We start from the raw sequence: 15,173 nt of genomic DNA on the forward strand, positions 1-15,173 counted from the left end.
AGGACTTATGGTTGCTGAGCCTCAGACATTTTAGCGGAGAAAGCTGCCACGCCCCAACGATACAGTTAAAATGGCGGGAAAACAATATGGCAGACACAGGTAGTCCCAATGGCAAAAGTATAGAGCACGTTCAGAGGCATATATCTATAAAGTTTTGTGTTGATCTAACTTATGGTGTGGGAGTTATGGCCTGTTACGCAAAACCCTTTGTTATAGCGCCACCATCTGGCCGACGTACGTGGTTTTTAGTGCCTGAGTAGTGGGGGCCCATAGGAACCGACCTGCCAAATTTGGTTGCTCCAGGACTTATGGTTGCTGAGCCTCAGACACTTTTAGCGGAGAAAAATAATAATAATAATAATCCTAACAGATACAATAGGGTTCCACCAGCTTCGCTGCTTGGACCCCTAATAATCCTAACAGATACAATAGGGTTCCACCAGCTTCGCTGCTTGGACCCCTAATAATCCTAACAGATACAATAGGGTTCCACCAGCTTCGCTGCTTGGACCCCTAATAATCCTAACAGATACAATAGGGTTCCACCAGCTTCGCTGCTTGGACCCCTAATAATCCTAACAAAAACAATAGGGTTCCACCAGCTTCGCTGCTTGGACCCCTAATTAAAGGACAAACAGAGAAAAGGATAAAGAGAGATAAAGTGTGTGTGTGTGTGTCTGAATGTGTGTGTGAGTGTGTGTGTGCGTGTTTGTATACGTGTTTGTGTTTGTGTATATGTATGTGTTCGGGTGTGCGTGTGTGTATGCGTGTATGTGTATATGTGTGTGTCTGTGTGAATCTCTGTGTGTGTATAAGTGTTGGGTTGCTTGGACCCCTAATAATCCTAACAGATACAATAGGATTCCACCAGCTTCGCTGCTTGGACCCCTAATAACAATAATAATAATCCTAACAGATACAATAGGGTTCCACCAGCTTCGCTGCTTGGACCCCTAATAATCATAACAGATACAATAGGGTTCCACCAGCTTCACTGCTTGGACCCCCAATTACGTCAGAAGGATTCAGCCTTGTTGTTTGCTACCTAAACTTCACAGCACACTTGTATCAGGACTGTGTGTCCAGTGAGATTTCTTTACGGGGCGTGGAAAGGGGAGTGGTTACTGTACTTGTGATGCACTATGTCGATAACATTCTCAACAGATTGAAAATAGGACAATAAATTTAAAACGCATATTTCTCCAAAAATAAAGAACAGAAATATTTAATACTTTACTTATCGTGTTTCTTCAATGCCTCTTGTGCAAATAGCACATAAAACCGAGAAAGTGTGAAAACCACCATGTTACTCCTTTAAGGCATTTTTCAAGTCTCTGTGATGCTCCCAACTGGAGCTATAAAGCTTTAAATAAGGTACCCCCTAAATGGGCAAGGATTGGCCAGATTTGACATGTGCACGAAGGGGTTAAAACATTTTGGGGCCATTGTTCTCAGGACTGTTGGAAGCTTTCTGAAGGTTTTGGTAAAACTTTCTACAATGTGGCCAAATGGAGACTATGGAAATTAGTATTTTTTAAAGCGCCCTCTACAGGCCATATTGCTCTATAACACTGTTCGTCTACAATATTCTTGTCTATCATTCCCTGAAGTATCTTAAAAATCGGCATAGGTTTGTGGACATACATGTATTTTGGGCATGGTAAGATTTTTGTCTAAATGGAAAGCACAGTCCTTTGGACTTCTTTTAAGATATAAAAAGTTCATTCACAATTCAACACAGGAACATGCCAAATGTGGTGAGAATTGGGCAAATATTCTAGGGGTAATACAAAAAAGTTTGTTTCTCAAAAAATATAAAATGGCAGAAAATCAATATGGTGGACACTTGGGATAATTTGTTCAACATGAGGTGGGGGATATGGGGAAATAATTTGGTGGATGTATATCAAACGGCATATAATTTTTTACCAATGTTTCGATTTGGCAGGAGGTGCTGTAGTGCCACCTAGAGTGGCCGTTTAAATGCGTGTCATGCATGATAAATTGGCAGCCATACTGAACATGCCTGTCAAATTTTGTGAATTTTGAGCATGGGAAAAGGGTGAAAATGTGGGAATAAGCAGAAGAAAAATATAAGGAGAATAATCCTAGCAAAAACAATCAGGGTCCTATGCTCCCTTGGTGCTTTGCCCCCTAATAATCCTAACAAAAACAATAGGGGGCCAAGCTCCAAGGGTGCATAGGACCCCTGTTGATTTTGCTAGGATTATTCTTATTTTTCTTTTATAAATCCAATTTTTTTATTCCAGGCTGTGAAGGAAAATACCATCTCTTCATCCTCTGCCCGACGACTGCGCTTCAACCAGTTTGCCTCCATTGTGTATGAACTGGAACCCTACATGACACCGAGGGATTTTCTCTTCTCTGTTATGCTTGAGAATGTGGACCGTAAGTTCTGTACAGAATGATTAATTCCTGATGAAAAACTGTGTTAAGTAAATAAAAGTTCACAAAAAAATATTACCACCCAGCAAGTCCCTGCTAGCTGTACAGGACCTAAAATGAGTAAAGATCAGTGCTCACACAAAGTTGAAATGTATAATGCAAACAAATTAGTTTTGAAAATAAAAGCATGCAGTTTTATTAAACAGTAAATTTTCAGTTTCCACTATCATATACTACAAATACACTATTGACTAGTATGTGAAACATATCGGAGCTTGGGATAATATGAAATAAATGTTATTTTGTGATAATATTAAGTACAATTTTATTTTCCAAACTTTTTACAAAATAGACTAGTGAATCATAACTAGTTTGTTTTTCAAAATGAGATCTGTTTATATCCATAACCTTTTTTACTTTAAATTAACTAGCTAGCTTTTAAAATAATTTCAATATAATAGTAACTAGCACTTAATGTAAAACTAAAGCCGCGTTTCCACCGCAGGAACTATACCCCGGAACTAGGAACCTTTTGAGGAACTCAGTGCGTTTCCACCGCAGGAACTAGGGTCTAAATTTAGTTCTGGGGGCTTTGTTTTACCCCCCAAAACGTTCCTGCTCGGGGGGTAGTACTTTCCGAAAGTACAGGAACCTTTTGGGTGGAGCTTGCAGCGCTGAAAATTTCTGATTGGTCGAGTACTCGCAGCACTTGTGTTGTATTTATTTTCCGCCATTACCCGCCATGTTTGAAAATATGCCGGCGCAACCCGATTTATTTTCATAATAACTTCAAATCAAACTTGTATGTTATGCGGCGCAGTAGCCTAGTTTTGGTTATAGCCTGCCAACGTCTTGGAATTATAACGTGTGCTCTTCTGTTCTTTTCTTGCTTTAGTATTCGTTTTATAAAATGCTAAGCATTCGTGCTGGGACAGCATATTACGTACTAAAACATTCAAACGGATTAATTCGGTTGCTGAATATTTTCTTCCGGATTTTCTTTGTTAGCCCGTTGTAATTGAATCAAAACGTTTGATACAGTTATGTGAGGTATGCGGTAGTTCTGCGTAATTAACATTGGTGATACAGTACAAGCAAACTGGAAATCACCTTCCGCACTTTTTGTCATGGTAAAATAACAGGTTAATTCTAGTAATAGTACCTTTAGCTTTTTCAGACTGCCGTAATTTTACTCTGCCATTCTTCAATTTCACAAAAAGACCAGGAAGACTATGGGCTAATTTATGGTGCATGGTTCGCATCTGGAGGGCACACTTCGCTGCTCGGCTAGCAGTAACTCCGAAGGAAAACAAACGGTGGCTGTACCACTACTAATTTAAAATTTCACGCAAGTCCGAGTTTTCGTTCTATTCTTGTCATTTTGCGATTAGCCTATATAGAATTGACGATGAGAAAGTAATCAAACAGCAAATTGTTTACAACGTGTGCATGTTTTCTGCTGTTGTTGCCAGTTATATTGGAAATGTGAATGCATTCTGTCGCTTCGGATGTCAAGACATGAAAGCGAATGTTCGCATGAAAACATAATGAATGTGTTTGAGAGGATATATAAAACAGTTACAATCTGACTATTGGTCTGTTATATCCTATTTGTTGCATAACGGTCCAAGTTCAACTACCAACGACAGTTTTGCTTGACAACGATAAAATATGCCCAAACGGCTGCAGAAGAATATTTCAATTCCATGTGATTAAATCGATAAAAATCAATAAATACAAAAGTAACCATATATAGTCATTGTTGGCAACCCGTTGTATATAAGTGGAATAAACCCCTCCGGGCTGTCCCGGTTATTAGAAAATAATGTAGGCTACTTCGGTGGTAGTATGGGGTTACAGAAAAAATCATATGACAGATGGACCGACGACAACGTCGCTTTTCCATACGTCAGTGGGCTAATTTGCCTAATCTTCGCGGGACTTTAGACCCCGGTGGAAACGCAGACAGCCATTGGCTGAAGGAACCTTTTAGTTCCTGGTAAAGCAGTTCCTGGGACTGAAAGTTCCGGGTAATTTTGGTGGAAACGCGGCTTAATGCAATTTGTAAAGGTGTAAATTGATAGCTATTACAGTTACAATAAAGCCGCGTTTCCACCGCAGGAACTTTACCCCGGAACTAGGAACCTTTTGAGAAACTCAGTGCGTTTCGACCGCAGGAACTAGGGTCTAAATTAAGTTCCGGGGTCTTTATTTTACCCACAAAAACGTCCCTTCTCGGGGGGTAGTACTTTCCAAAAGTACTGGAACCTTTGGGGTGGGGCGCAAGCGCTGAAAATTTCAGATTGGTCGACTACTTGCAGTGTTTTATTTCAACCACCATGTTTAAAAATCTGCAGCCGCAAACCGATTTATTTTCATAATAACTTCAAATCAAACTTGTATGTTATGCGGCGCAGTAGCCTAGTTTTGGTTATAGCCTGCCAACGTCTTGGAATTATAACGTGTGCTCTTCTGTTCTTTTCTTGCTTTAGTATTTGTTTTATAAAATGCTAAGCATTTGTGCTGGGACAGCATATTACGTACCAAAACATTTAAACGGATTAATTCGGTTGCTGAATATTTTCTTCCGGATTTTCTTTGTTAGCCCGTTGTAATTGACTGAAAACGTTTGATACAGTTATGTGGGAAATGCGGTAGTTCTGCGTAATTCACATTGGTGATACAGTAAACGCAAACTGGAAATCACCTTCCGCACTTTTTGTCAGGGTAAAATAACAGGTTAATTCTAGTAATCGTCCCTTTAGCTTTTTCAGACTGCTGTAATTTTACTTTGCCATTCTTCAATTCCACAAAAAGACCAGGAAGACTATGGACTAATTTATGGTGCATGGTTCGCATCTGGAGGGCACACTTCGCTGCTCGGCTAGCAGTAACTTCGAAGGAAAGCAAACGGTACCTGTACCACTGCTAATTTAAATTTTCACGCAAGTCCGAGTTTTCATTCTATTATTGTCATTTTGCGATTAGCCTATATGGAATTGACGATGAGAAAGTAATCGAACAGCAAATTGTTTACAACGTGTGCATGTTTTCTGTTGTTGTTGCCAGTTATATTGGAAATGTGAATGCATTCTGTCGCCTCAGATGTCAAGACATGAAAGTGAATGTTCCATAAAAACATAATGAATGTGTTTGAGAGGATATATAAAACAGTTACAATCTGACTATTGGCCTGTTATATCCTATTTGTTGCGTAACAACGGTCCAAGTTCAACTACCAACGACAGTTTTGCTTGACAACGGTAAAATATGCCCAAACGGCTGCAGAAGAATATTTCAATTCCAGGTGATTAAATCGATAAAAATCAAAAAATCCAAAAGTAAACATGTATAGTCATTGTTGGTAACCCGTTGTATATAAGTGGAATAAACCCCTCCGGGCTGTCCCGGTTATTAGAAAATAATGTAGGCTACTTCGGTGGTAGTATGGGGTTACAGAAGAAATCATAGGACAGATGGACCGACGACAACGTCGCTTTTTCATACGTGTGGGCTAATTTGCCTAATCTTCGCGGGACTTTAGACCACGGTGGAAACGCAGACAACAATGGGCTGAAGGAACCTTTTAGTTTCTTGAAAAGTAGTTCCTGGGACTAAAAGTTCCTGGTACTTTTGGTGGAAACGCGGCTTTAGAGTAGTGACTATCACCTAAAACAGGACTGTTTGTAATTCTTACTGGTCCAAGTTAAAGTACAAAAAAATTCTAAATGAAGTTAACAAAATTATTTACCAATTGCCGTGAGAAAAGCGGAGTGGGAGTGAGAAAGAGGAGGGGGGGAGAGAGAAAGAAAGAAATTCTTTGTGGGCATGGTCCCCCTTGAGACTTATTTCTGAAATCAGTCTGAAAAATTCTGATGACTTATGAGAGTAGAACATTACTGTGTTCAACTATTACAAAATGAAGGATGGATGCATTTTGCCTGCTTTAAAATGTGCATGCAGTTGAAGACCTGTAAACTTTTTTGCCATTCATTGTTCTTGACATAGCTGTTAAATGTTTTAAATTGATAGGACGTTGTTACCACTTTGTTGCATTCATATTGATGTTGTGAAAATTATGTAAGGTAAAATTTTGGCTGTCCTAGCCAAAATTCCAGGATTAGGGTTGTAAAGTACAGAAGGCTTCAGACACAGCTGAGAAGACAATTGCCCCGCAGTCTGGAGATTGCCGTGGGACAGTCTCGCAACCCTTTTACCCCACCAACACTTGTGGCCTGCAGGAACCAGATAAAGGATTACCAGGATGGTGTCTGTTTTCATGTCGTAAAATCAACCACAGGCACCATTGGGTCAGACAGGAACCTGGTTGACCATTACCCACATTATGGACTGTTGAAAGCGTTATACGTATGTGCGTGGAAATGACTGGGAATGGTATAACTGTGGTGGACTATGGATAATAACATTTGAAATGCAGGGGATACTGTATGTGCGGACAGGCATACTTAGCTGTTATAAGTTGGTATAGGGAGGTTTATCCCAGATATGTATTGCCTACATAAGTGGTTGGATTATAGAAAGTCCACCACCTTGGGCCTCCATAGAAAAGTGTCTCAGAGACAGAAAAAAGCATAAGATCGTGTTCCATCGTTCAAAGTATCTTATAACTGTCAGTATACTTTTAATGGTTCCCCTGTGTCTACAGCTCCCTCGAGGAGAGTATAAGGGGGCGGTGTGTCTCGGTGGTGTGGAGGGTGTTCCTGTCCAGACCTTATTTGGGCATACAAAGGGAAGTGTGTAACATGGAAGGCTTGCTCAGGATTGCATTTAAGGGAAGTCCAAAGAAACATTCAAGAAGAATCTGCTTAACAGTTCTCCTGGTACCACCGTTGAAGGTGAATCTGCTTGTCAGTTCTCCTAGTACCATAGTCTTCTCATATGAGTATTTTATTATTTGTGCATGCATCATTCATCTCTTTGTGTTCCTTTTATTTGTCTCTGTATGTCGTTTCTTATAGAATCGGTGCCTTTATTTGTCTTGTTTTGTTTATGCAATATTTACCATTCAGCATCATTGAAACTGCCTATCCTTGGCTAATGTCAACAGTCATAATCATTATAAACTGTTTTCCCTTTTCAGTGCATCTAACATACGTGGTTTGCATATGCTGAACCGGGTGTGCATCTCTGCGAGGACCAGTCAATGTATTGGCCTTGTATACGGTTTAGGGGTACCTCCTGGGCATATTGATAGGTTCACTAGCCAGAAGTGCAACTGCTCCGGGATAGCTTGTTCGAGTCAGTGTCCAGATTGGTCCTAGTGTTTTTTCAGGTAAATAATAGAGGGGTCATAGTTCGGGATATTTAGATAGTTTCATTAACCAGATGGAGTATCCTTAGTTAGGGCTCCCTGGGATAGGTTAGATTTGGTACCTGGACAAACATAATTTTTCAGGTTAAAGTCGCTTCTTCATGGCGCAAAAACATTATTTGCAAGATTCCCAGATGAGTTGCACCTTTACCTGCCAGGATAGAACATCTTAATGTCAGTGAACAATTAGATGAATGCCTGGCAGGAGTAGATAGCCTTGCTTTCCGGTGTACAAGTCTTGCCACCCACCATTTCAGCGCACCCCAGTCAATACACGTATATGCAAACCCATATTTGCACAAACAACCACAATACATATTTAATGGAGTCTGATAAACTTGGTTTTCCTCATTACAAAACATATCTAATTAAACTTCTTAATCTTCTTAATCACTTGGTCTCTTAGTCCCTGTCACTAATTCTAAGTCCTTATAGTTTGGTGACCCCGACGTGATGGACAGGATACCAATTTTCCATACAGTTTGGTGACCTCGACGTGATCGGCAGGACTCTTATTTTAAACCCTTACAGTTACCCCAGAGAACAGGCAACCTTGGCCAGCTGCTAATTATTTATATCGCCGTGCAAAAACAGTATCATGTAGAAGATGTACATCTACATTCTCACAGGTAGTGCCAGCATGTAATAATTATAAAGGGAATATATAAGCTATGAATTGCAAATTTCAATTAATAATTTAATTATTATTAAAATGACATATTAATAGTTAACTGTAACCAAATCATAATATTAGCTATATATTCTGCTAATATCAAATTAATATATATTATTTAGAGCTGAAAGTATTCTAGGAAGTTATTTTGATTAGCAGTGGCTGACTTAATTCAACACAAAAGTAATATAAATATAGACAACCAATATAATAAAGTTTACTGAACACAAAGTACCGTAAGGGGCAATGCACAATTCACTACTATAGGTGTCTTGACATGCACATTTTTGTGGTGGAAAGAGTGAGGGTGTTTGTTTGTTACAGGATTGTATTGTGCTTTCAAGAGTGTATTTGATATTAGTTTGGCCTTTTTGTTTAAACAAAACCCCCATATTAAGTAAGGTTTGACGGTTTTGCTCCTAAGGTGAAAATGTTTTCCTCCACTAAGCACTCGGCTAGCAAACTCACCGGTTAGCCTATATATTTTGGCCTCCTCCTTGCTGAACAGAGGTATTTTTGTGTGCTTTTCCGACCCTGAAGAAGCAAAATATTGTTGTAGTTGGATAATTTGCCCTTATTGTTACATGCTAACATCAGTTGTAGTTTATTATAATATTATAATCTTATTCTGGGTAAATTTTGGTTGTATTCTGTTCTGAGATTAACAAAATATTTCCTAGTTCAAGGATTCCTTCAGTCATTGCTATTTAGTAAAAAGCTAGCTAAGTTAGTTGATTATAACCAGAGGGATTCTACTCCAGGTAGTTCTTTTCAGTGTTATTTATTCAACGCTTAACGTTAGATAATTAAAAGTGCATTATTTTTATTTTTTTCTCTCCAGTTTCTGTTGTTAGTTGTCCAGAGCCACCTGCGCGCTTTTAAGTTGAGGGCTTGATGTCTACGACTCGGCATTTTTACATACTAACATTAGCTGTAGTTTATTATTAATTTATTCCAGCTACATTTTGTGCTGTGTTTTGTTCTGAGATATAGGGGCTACATTACATTACATTACAGGCATTTGGCGGACGCTCTTATCCAGAGCGACGTACAACAAAGTGTATAACCATAACCAGGAACAAGTGTGTTGAAAACCCTAGAGCGAAGTACAGTACCAAGTGCAGGGAACGACCACGTAGTTTAACTTGGACCCTGTAGGGTTAATCTGATCAACACAAACAAAAGCAGCAACAAAGCAGTCTATGCAAATAATACAAGCAATAATTGAGTAGGCACGAGTGCAATAACGAAGTCAACTAAGATAAACAGCTTACCTAGCTACAACCCTAAGCTAACATAGTCAATTAGGGACTACTGGGAGGTAGGGAGGGATGGGGACAGATGCAACCTGAAGAGGTGAGTCTTCAGTCGTCGCTTGAAAGTAGTCAGGGTCTCAGCTGTTCTGACCTCCACGGGAAGGTTATTCCACCATTGTGGAGCCAGAACAGACAGGAGATGTGACCGGGAAGCGCAAGTACCAAGAGGGAGAGGTGCTAGTCGTCCTGAGGTAGCGGAACGGAGGGGTCTGGCTGGCATGTAGGGTTTGAAGATCTTGTGGAGGTATGCTGGGGCTGATTCCTTGACTGCCTGGTATGCTAGGACCAATGTTTTGAATTTGATGCGAGTCATAACAGGCAGCCAGTGGAAGGTAGTGAGCAGGGGAATGATGTGGGAGTGTCTGGGGAGGTTGAAGACCAGATGAGCTGCAGCATTCTGGATGAGTTGCAGGGGTCTGATGGCAGATGCCGGTAGGCCAGCCAAAAGAGGGTTGCAGTAGTCCAGGCGGGATAGTACCATTGCTTGGACCAGGAGCTGGGTTGAGTAGGTGGTGAGAAAGGGGCGGATTCTTCGGTTGTTGTACAGGAAGAATCTGCACGCCCGGCTTACTGCTGTGATGTTCTTGGAGAGGGACAGCCTGTTGTCCATCACCACTCCGAGATTCTTGGCACAGGGTGATGACGTCACTAAGGTGTCCCCTAGGGAAATGGAAAAATCAAGGAAGGGAGAGGTTAGAGCAGGAGTGAAGATTAGCTCCGTCTTAGCCGGATTGAGCTTCAGGTGGTGATTGTCCATCCAGCTCTGGATGTACCTCAAGCAAGCGGAGATATGGGCAGGGACCTGTGTGTCCGATGGGGAGAAGGAGAGAAAGAGTTGTGTGTCGTCAGCATAGCAGTGATAAGACAAGCCAGAGGCAGAGGTTACAGGGCCAAAGGATCTGGTGTGTAAGGAGAAGAGAAGGGCCTGAGGACTGAGCCCTGGGGAACTCCCGTGGCAAGGGAACGGGGGGCCAATACTCTACCAGCCCAGGCAACCTGGAAGGAGCGGCCGGAGAGGTAGGACTTAATCCAGTCAAGGGCTGTGCCGCAGATCCCTGTAGCTGCCCGGCAGGACAGGAGGATGGAGTGCTCAACAGCAGCTGAGAGATCTAGCAGAATCAGGACAGAAGAGAGGGAGGCTGCTCATGCGGCATGAAGTGACTCACTGACAGAGGGAAGTGCAGTCTCTGTCGAGTCGCCAGGCCTGAAGCCGGACTGGTGGGGGTCGAGCAGGTTATTCTGAGAGAAGAAAGCAGAGAGTTGGTTAGATGCAGCTCGTTCAATCGTTTTGGATAGAAAAAGGAGAGATACCGGGTGGTAGTTCTGGATGACGGAGGGGTCTAGTGTGGGCTTATTCAGCAGCAGGGTGATGTGGGCTCTCTTGAAGGATGAGGGGAAACATCCAGAAGTCAGAGAGGAGTTTACAAGGGAGGTTAGAGATGGGAGGATATTTTGTGTGATTGCCTGGAGGAGAGAAGAGTGGATAGGGTCGAGAGCACAGGTGGTAGGGCGGTGGGAGAGCAGGAGCTGGGAAACATCAGAGTCTGTGAGGGGAGAGAATGTGGAGAAACAGGAGGAGGGCGCAGAGGGGGCAGCGGGCACAGAGGGGGCGGAGGGCGCAGAGGAGGCGGAGGAGGCAAAGGAGCTGCGGATGACTGCAATCTTCTCATTAAAGAATACTGCGAAGTCATCTGCAGTGAAGGAGGACTGAGGTGTGGGGGAGGAGGCATGCTGAGGAGAGAGGAGAAAATAGAGAACAGTTGACGAGGGTTAGAAATAGTTATCAATTTTAGTTTGATATAAATTTGCCTTAGCGGCATTGACCGCAGAAGAAAACGCTGTCAGGAGAGACTGATGGGCTGAAAGGTCAGATGGGTCCCTGGATTTCCCCCACTTCCTCTCAGAAGCGCGGAGGCTGGCCCTGGAGGTGCGTAGGTTGTCAGACATCCATGGACTGGGAGGGGATGAGCGTGCTGGCCTAGGGATAAGAGGACAGAGAGAGCTGAGTGCTGAGGAGAGAGAGATGAAGTTAGGGTGGAGGGTGGGTGCAAAGTCAGTGGGGAGTTTGGAGAATGATTGAAGAAGAGGGAGGGAAGCAGTGACTCTGGGAGCGAGAGAAGAGGGTGAGAGGGAGTGAAGGTTACGACAGACAGTGACAGTGGGGGTGGAGGGGGGGGGGGAGGAGAGGGAGGATGGGGAGCAAGAGGGAGGGAGAAGGAGATGAAGTGGTGATCAGATGTATGCAGAGGGGTAACCGTGAGATTGGAGGTGGAGCAGTTCCTCAGGAAGATTTGATCTAGGAGGTTGCCTGCCTTGTGGGTTGGGGGAGAGTGTTGCAGGGAGAGGTCGAAGGAGTGGAGTAGTGGTAGGAAGGCAGCAGACTGGGAGGCCTCTAGGTGGATGTTGAAATCTCCCAGGAGAATCAGCGGGGTTCCGTCCTCAGGGAAGGAGCTGAGCAGGGTGTCTAGCTCATCCAGGAAACTTCCCAGGGGCCCTGGATGTCGATAAATAACAATATAGAGGTTAGTAGAGTAGGTGATAGAGACAGGGTGATATTGAAAGGTGGATATCGACAGGTCAGAGCGGGGGTGAACAGAGATTTTCCAAGTGGGGTAGATCAACAAACCAGTACTACCACCACAGCCAGATGGCCGGGGGGTGTGGGAGAAGGAGTAGGAGGACGAGAGGGCAGTAGGAGTAGCAGAGATGTCTGGTGTGATCCAGGTCTCTGTGAGGGCAAGGAACTGAAGGGATAGGAGGGAGGCATAGGCGGAAATAAAGTCAGCCTTGCACGTAGTAGACTGGCAGTTCCATAGCCCCCCTGTGACCGTGAAGTTCTGGAAACGCCTTCTGGGGGGGGAAAGAGCAGACTGGAATGGGCAGCTGGCACATAGATCGGAGTGCACCTAATTAACAATTGAAAACCTGATTCAAATAACGCGCTGATTACACTAATTCAGTCAGAGTGCCTACTAATAATCATAATCAATAAGGCCAAGTAGCCAATCTATCAATTCTAAGCATCAAAAAGCACCAGATAGTTACCTAATACAATGAAGAGTTAACGCAAGGAAACCACAAGGGAAAGTTTAAATCTAACGCGGTACGTAATGGAAACCAGATACTTAACCAACTCTAGCGGGATGGATTTCAGCAGCTCTACGCACCTGGACGAATTATACACTTATTATATAATTACAATATTGCCTAGTACAAGTGTTCCTTCAGTCATTGCTATTTAATGTAGAGCTAGCTAAGTTAGTTTATTATAACTGAAGTTGTTCCACTACGGATAGTTCTTTCTCTTGTTACTTATTCAACGCTTAACGTTAAATAAAAGTGCCTTTATTTATTTATTTATTTATTTATTTATTTATTTATTTATTTATTTATTTATTTATTTATATTTCCTGTCCGTTTTCTGCTGCTAGTTGTCCAGAGCCACCCGCACGTTTTTTAAAAATTGTGGTCTTGGTGCCTCCCTTTCGGCAGTAACTTACTCTAGACATAGGGAGAGAGAGGGTGATAGTTAGGGGCTAAAAATGTGACCCAAGCTGTATGAGGGTTGCAGGATGATCATGCTTCTGGAAAGCGATTTCCAGGGAGAGTTTTTCAGCCACCGTTGCCAACTGTTTGAGCACCTTGATAGCAAGATTCTTGATCTTGAGGGCCAGCTTGCTGGACTCCACAGTTCGCAATTCGCAGAGTTCCAGGAACTGAGTAGTGTGTTTTTGGTTGTGCACACCACAGCTGGGAAGGGGGGAGAAGGCAGAGCAGGTAGGGAGAGATAGTTGGGTGACAGCAGCCACAGCAAAGGGTGTGCACACCACACAGGGGCGACATCTCCGGAGGTTGTGGTGTCCAACCGATTCCAGCCCTTGCAGGAATTGGATCTGGCTCTTGACCCTGAGACCCCAGGATGGAAGCTGTCAGGACTTCCTATAATAGTGTGAACACTAATGAAGTCTTGTTAAAGCAAAGTTGTAGTAAGAGTGGCTTGGGACTGCGGGGGGTGAGGGAACAGGAGAGGATGTGTAGAAGTAATAATCTGAAATATCTTTGCTTAAATGCTAGAAGTATAAACAAGCACGAAACCGTCCAGACCCATGGCGCAACTTGGCGAATTATATTTTTTGGTTGATTTTACGTGCTCATATATGGCAGTTGGTTGAAAATAGACACTTCATGCTACAATAATGATAACGGCAATGACTGTGCTGTGAAGTTTAGGTAGCAAACAACAAGGCTGAATCCTTTTGACATAATTTACATAGAAACTATAGCTCAGTTTGCCTAGTTTGAGTCACTGTGGCCAAGTGGAATCGATAATGTTTCAGAAAATATAACGTTAAAAGATTTAATTCAATCTTCTACTGGGAGTTTTGCCGTTTATTGAGGGTGTGACAGAAAATTTTGGTGCCGCTGACTGTAATCGAATGTTTTTCACTTTTACTTTTCGATTGAGCAAGTACCATTCCCAGTACATTTTTATGGGTTAGTGCTGTCAGATTGTACTAGCTACTTTACATGAACCTTGTACAGCGATCAATAAAGGCTAACCGCACAGTACCACTTACTTCTTGTCACTGTAATGATCTAAAAAAAAGGCTACAAACTACCTTTTCTATGAGAAATGTGTTGTCTAGCTCACGCCTACACTGCTAAAGCTCCGTTTTGCCCGCTGTACTATATAGCTAGCCAGCTATGGCACATCCTCACCTCTGCAACATTATTTGTTGTCCTCCGTGTGTCCGTACATCTGTATCGGTGGTTGTAGCTGTGTCCTTAGCTCCTACTCATGCGTGCAGGATAGCATCCGTACACGCTAACTAGGTTAACTAATGCAGGCGATCCTTACGCGCTACCTAGATTAGCTAAAGTAGGCGAAACGCGAACATGTTAGGGTTAGTTAAAGTAACGTTAGGCGCTAAAGCTGTGCTTAAAAATGTCATGCCGTACCACCTGCGCATACGTCCTACTAAACGAAGCACCACCTGCGCATGCATCCCACCAAACCTCCCTCAAAGGTTGTCCGTGAGTGAGTGCGTGAGTGAGTGACCACAATTTGCCAGTAAGAGAGGTGGGGGTGTAGCGCTCTATGTAAAAGAAAATTTTAATGTGCAGAAAATTCCAGTAATTTACCAGCCCGTGCCTAGTGAGGATATTTGGATAAAGCTCATAGGGGAACATGAAAAGGGCCTTATGGTAGGAGTGTCTTACTGGCCACCAGCTTCAGACAGTAGTGTGAACTCAACGTACTGTGGAAAAATGAAACAAGCTAGTCAGGATTGTGAGACTCTTATTATGGGTGACTTCAATTACTTTATTTTGGGAAATGATGACAGGACAAGTAAATAATAAGGAAGAATTTTTAGATGTTATAAATAACCTTTTTTGGCACAGTGTGTCAGTCAGCCCACAAGAGGGAAATACATTCTGGATCTGG

The 15,173-nt window shown here is 42.6% G+C and overlaps 1 protein-coding gene across 1 annotated transcript in view; it reads left to right on the forward strand.

Moving 5' to 3' along the window:
• Positions 1 to 15,173, forward strand: part of micu2 (mitochondrial calcium uptake 2) — a 125,557-nt gene that overhangs the window by 20,170 nt on the left and 90,214 nt on the right. The window contains 1 exon segment of the mRNA XM_035422306.1: positions 2,271 to 2,409. Coding sequence (XP_035278197.1) covers positions 2,271 to 2,409 — 139 coding nt within the window.

This window comes from Anguilla anguilla, chromosome 6 (assembly GCF_013347855.1).
Source record: "Anguilla anguilla isolate fAngAng1 chromosome 6, fAngAng1.pri, whole genome shotgun sequence".
NCBI lineage: Eukaryota > Metazoa > Chordata > Actinopteri > Anguilliformes > Anguillidae > Anguilla > Anguilla anguilla.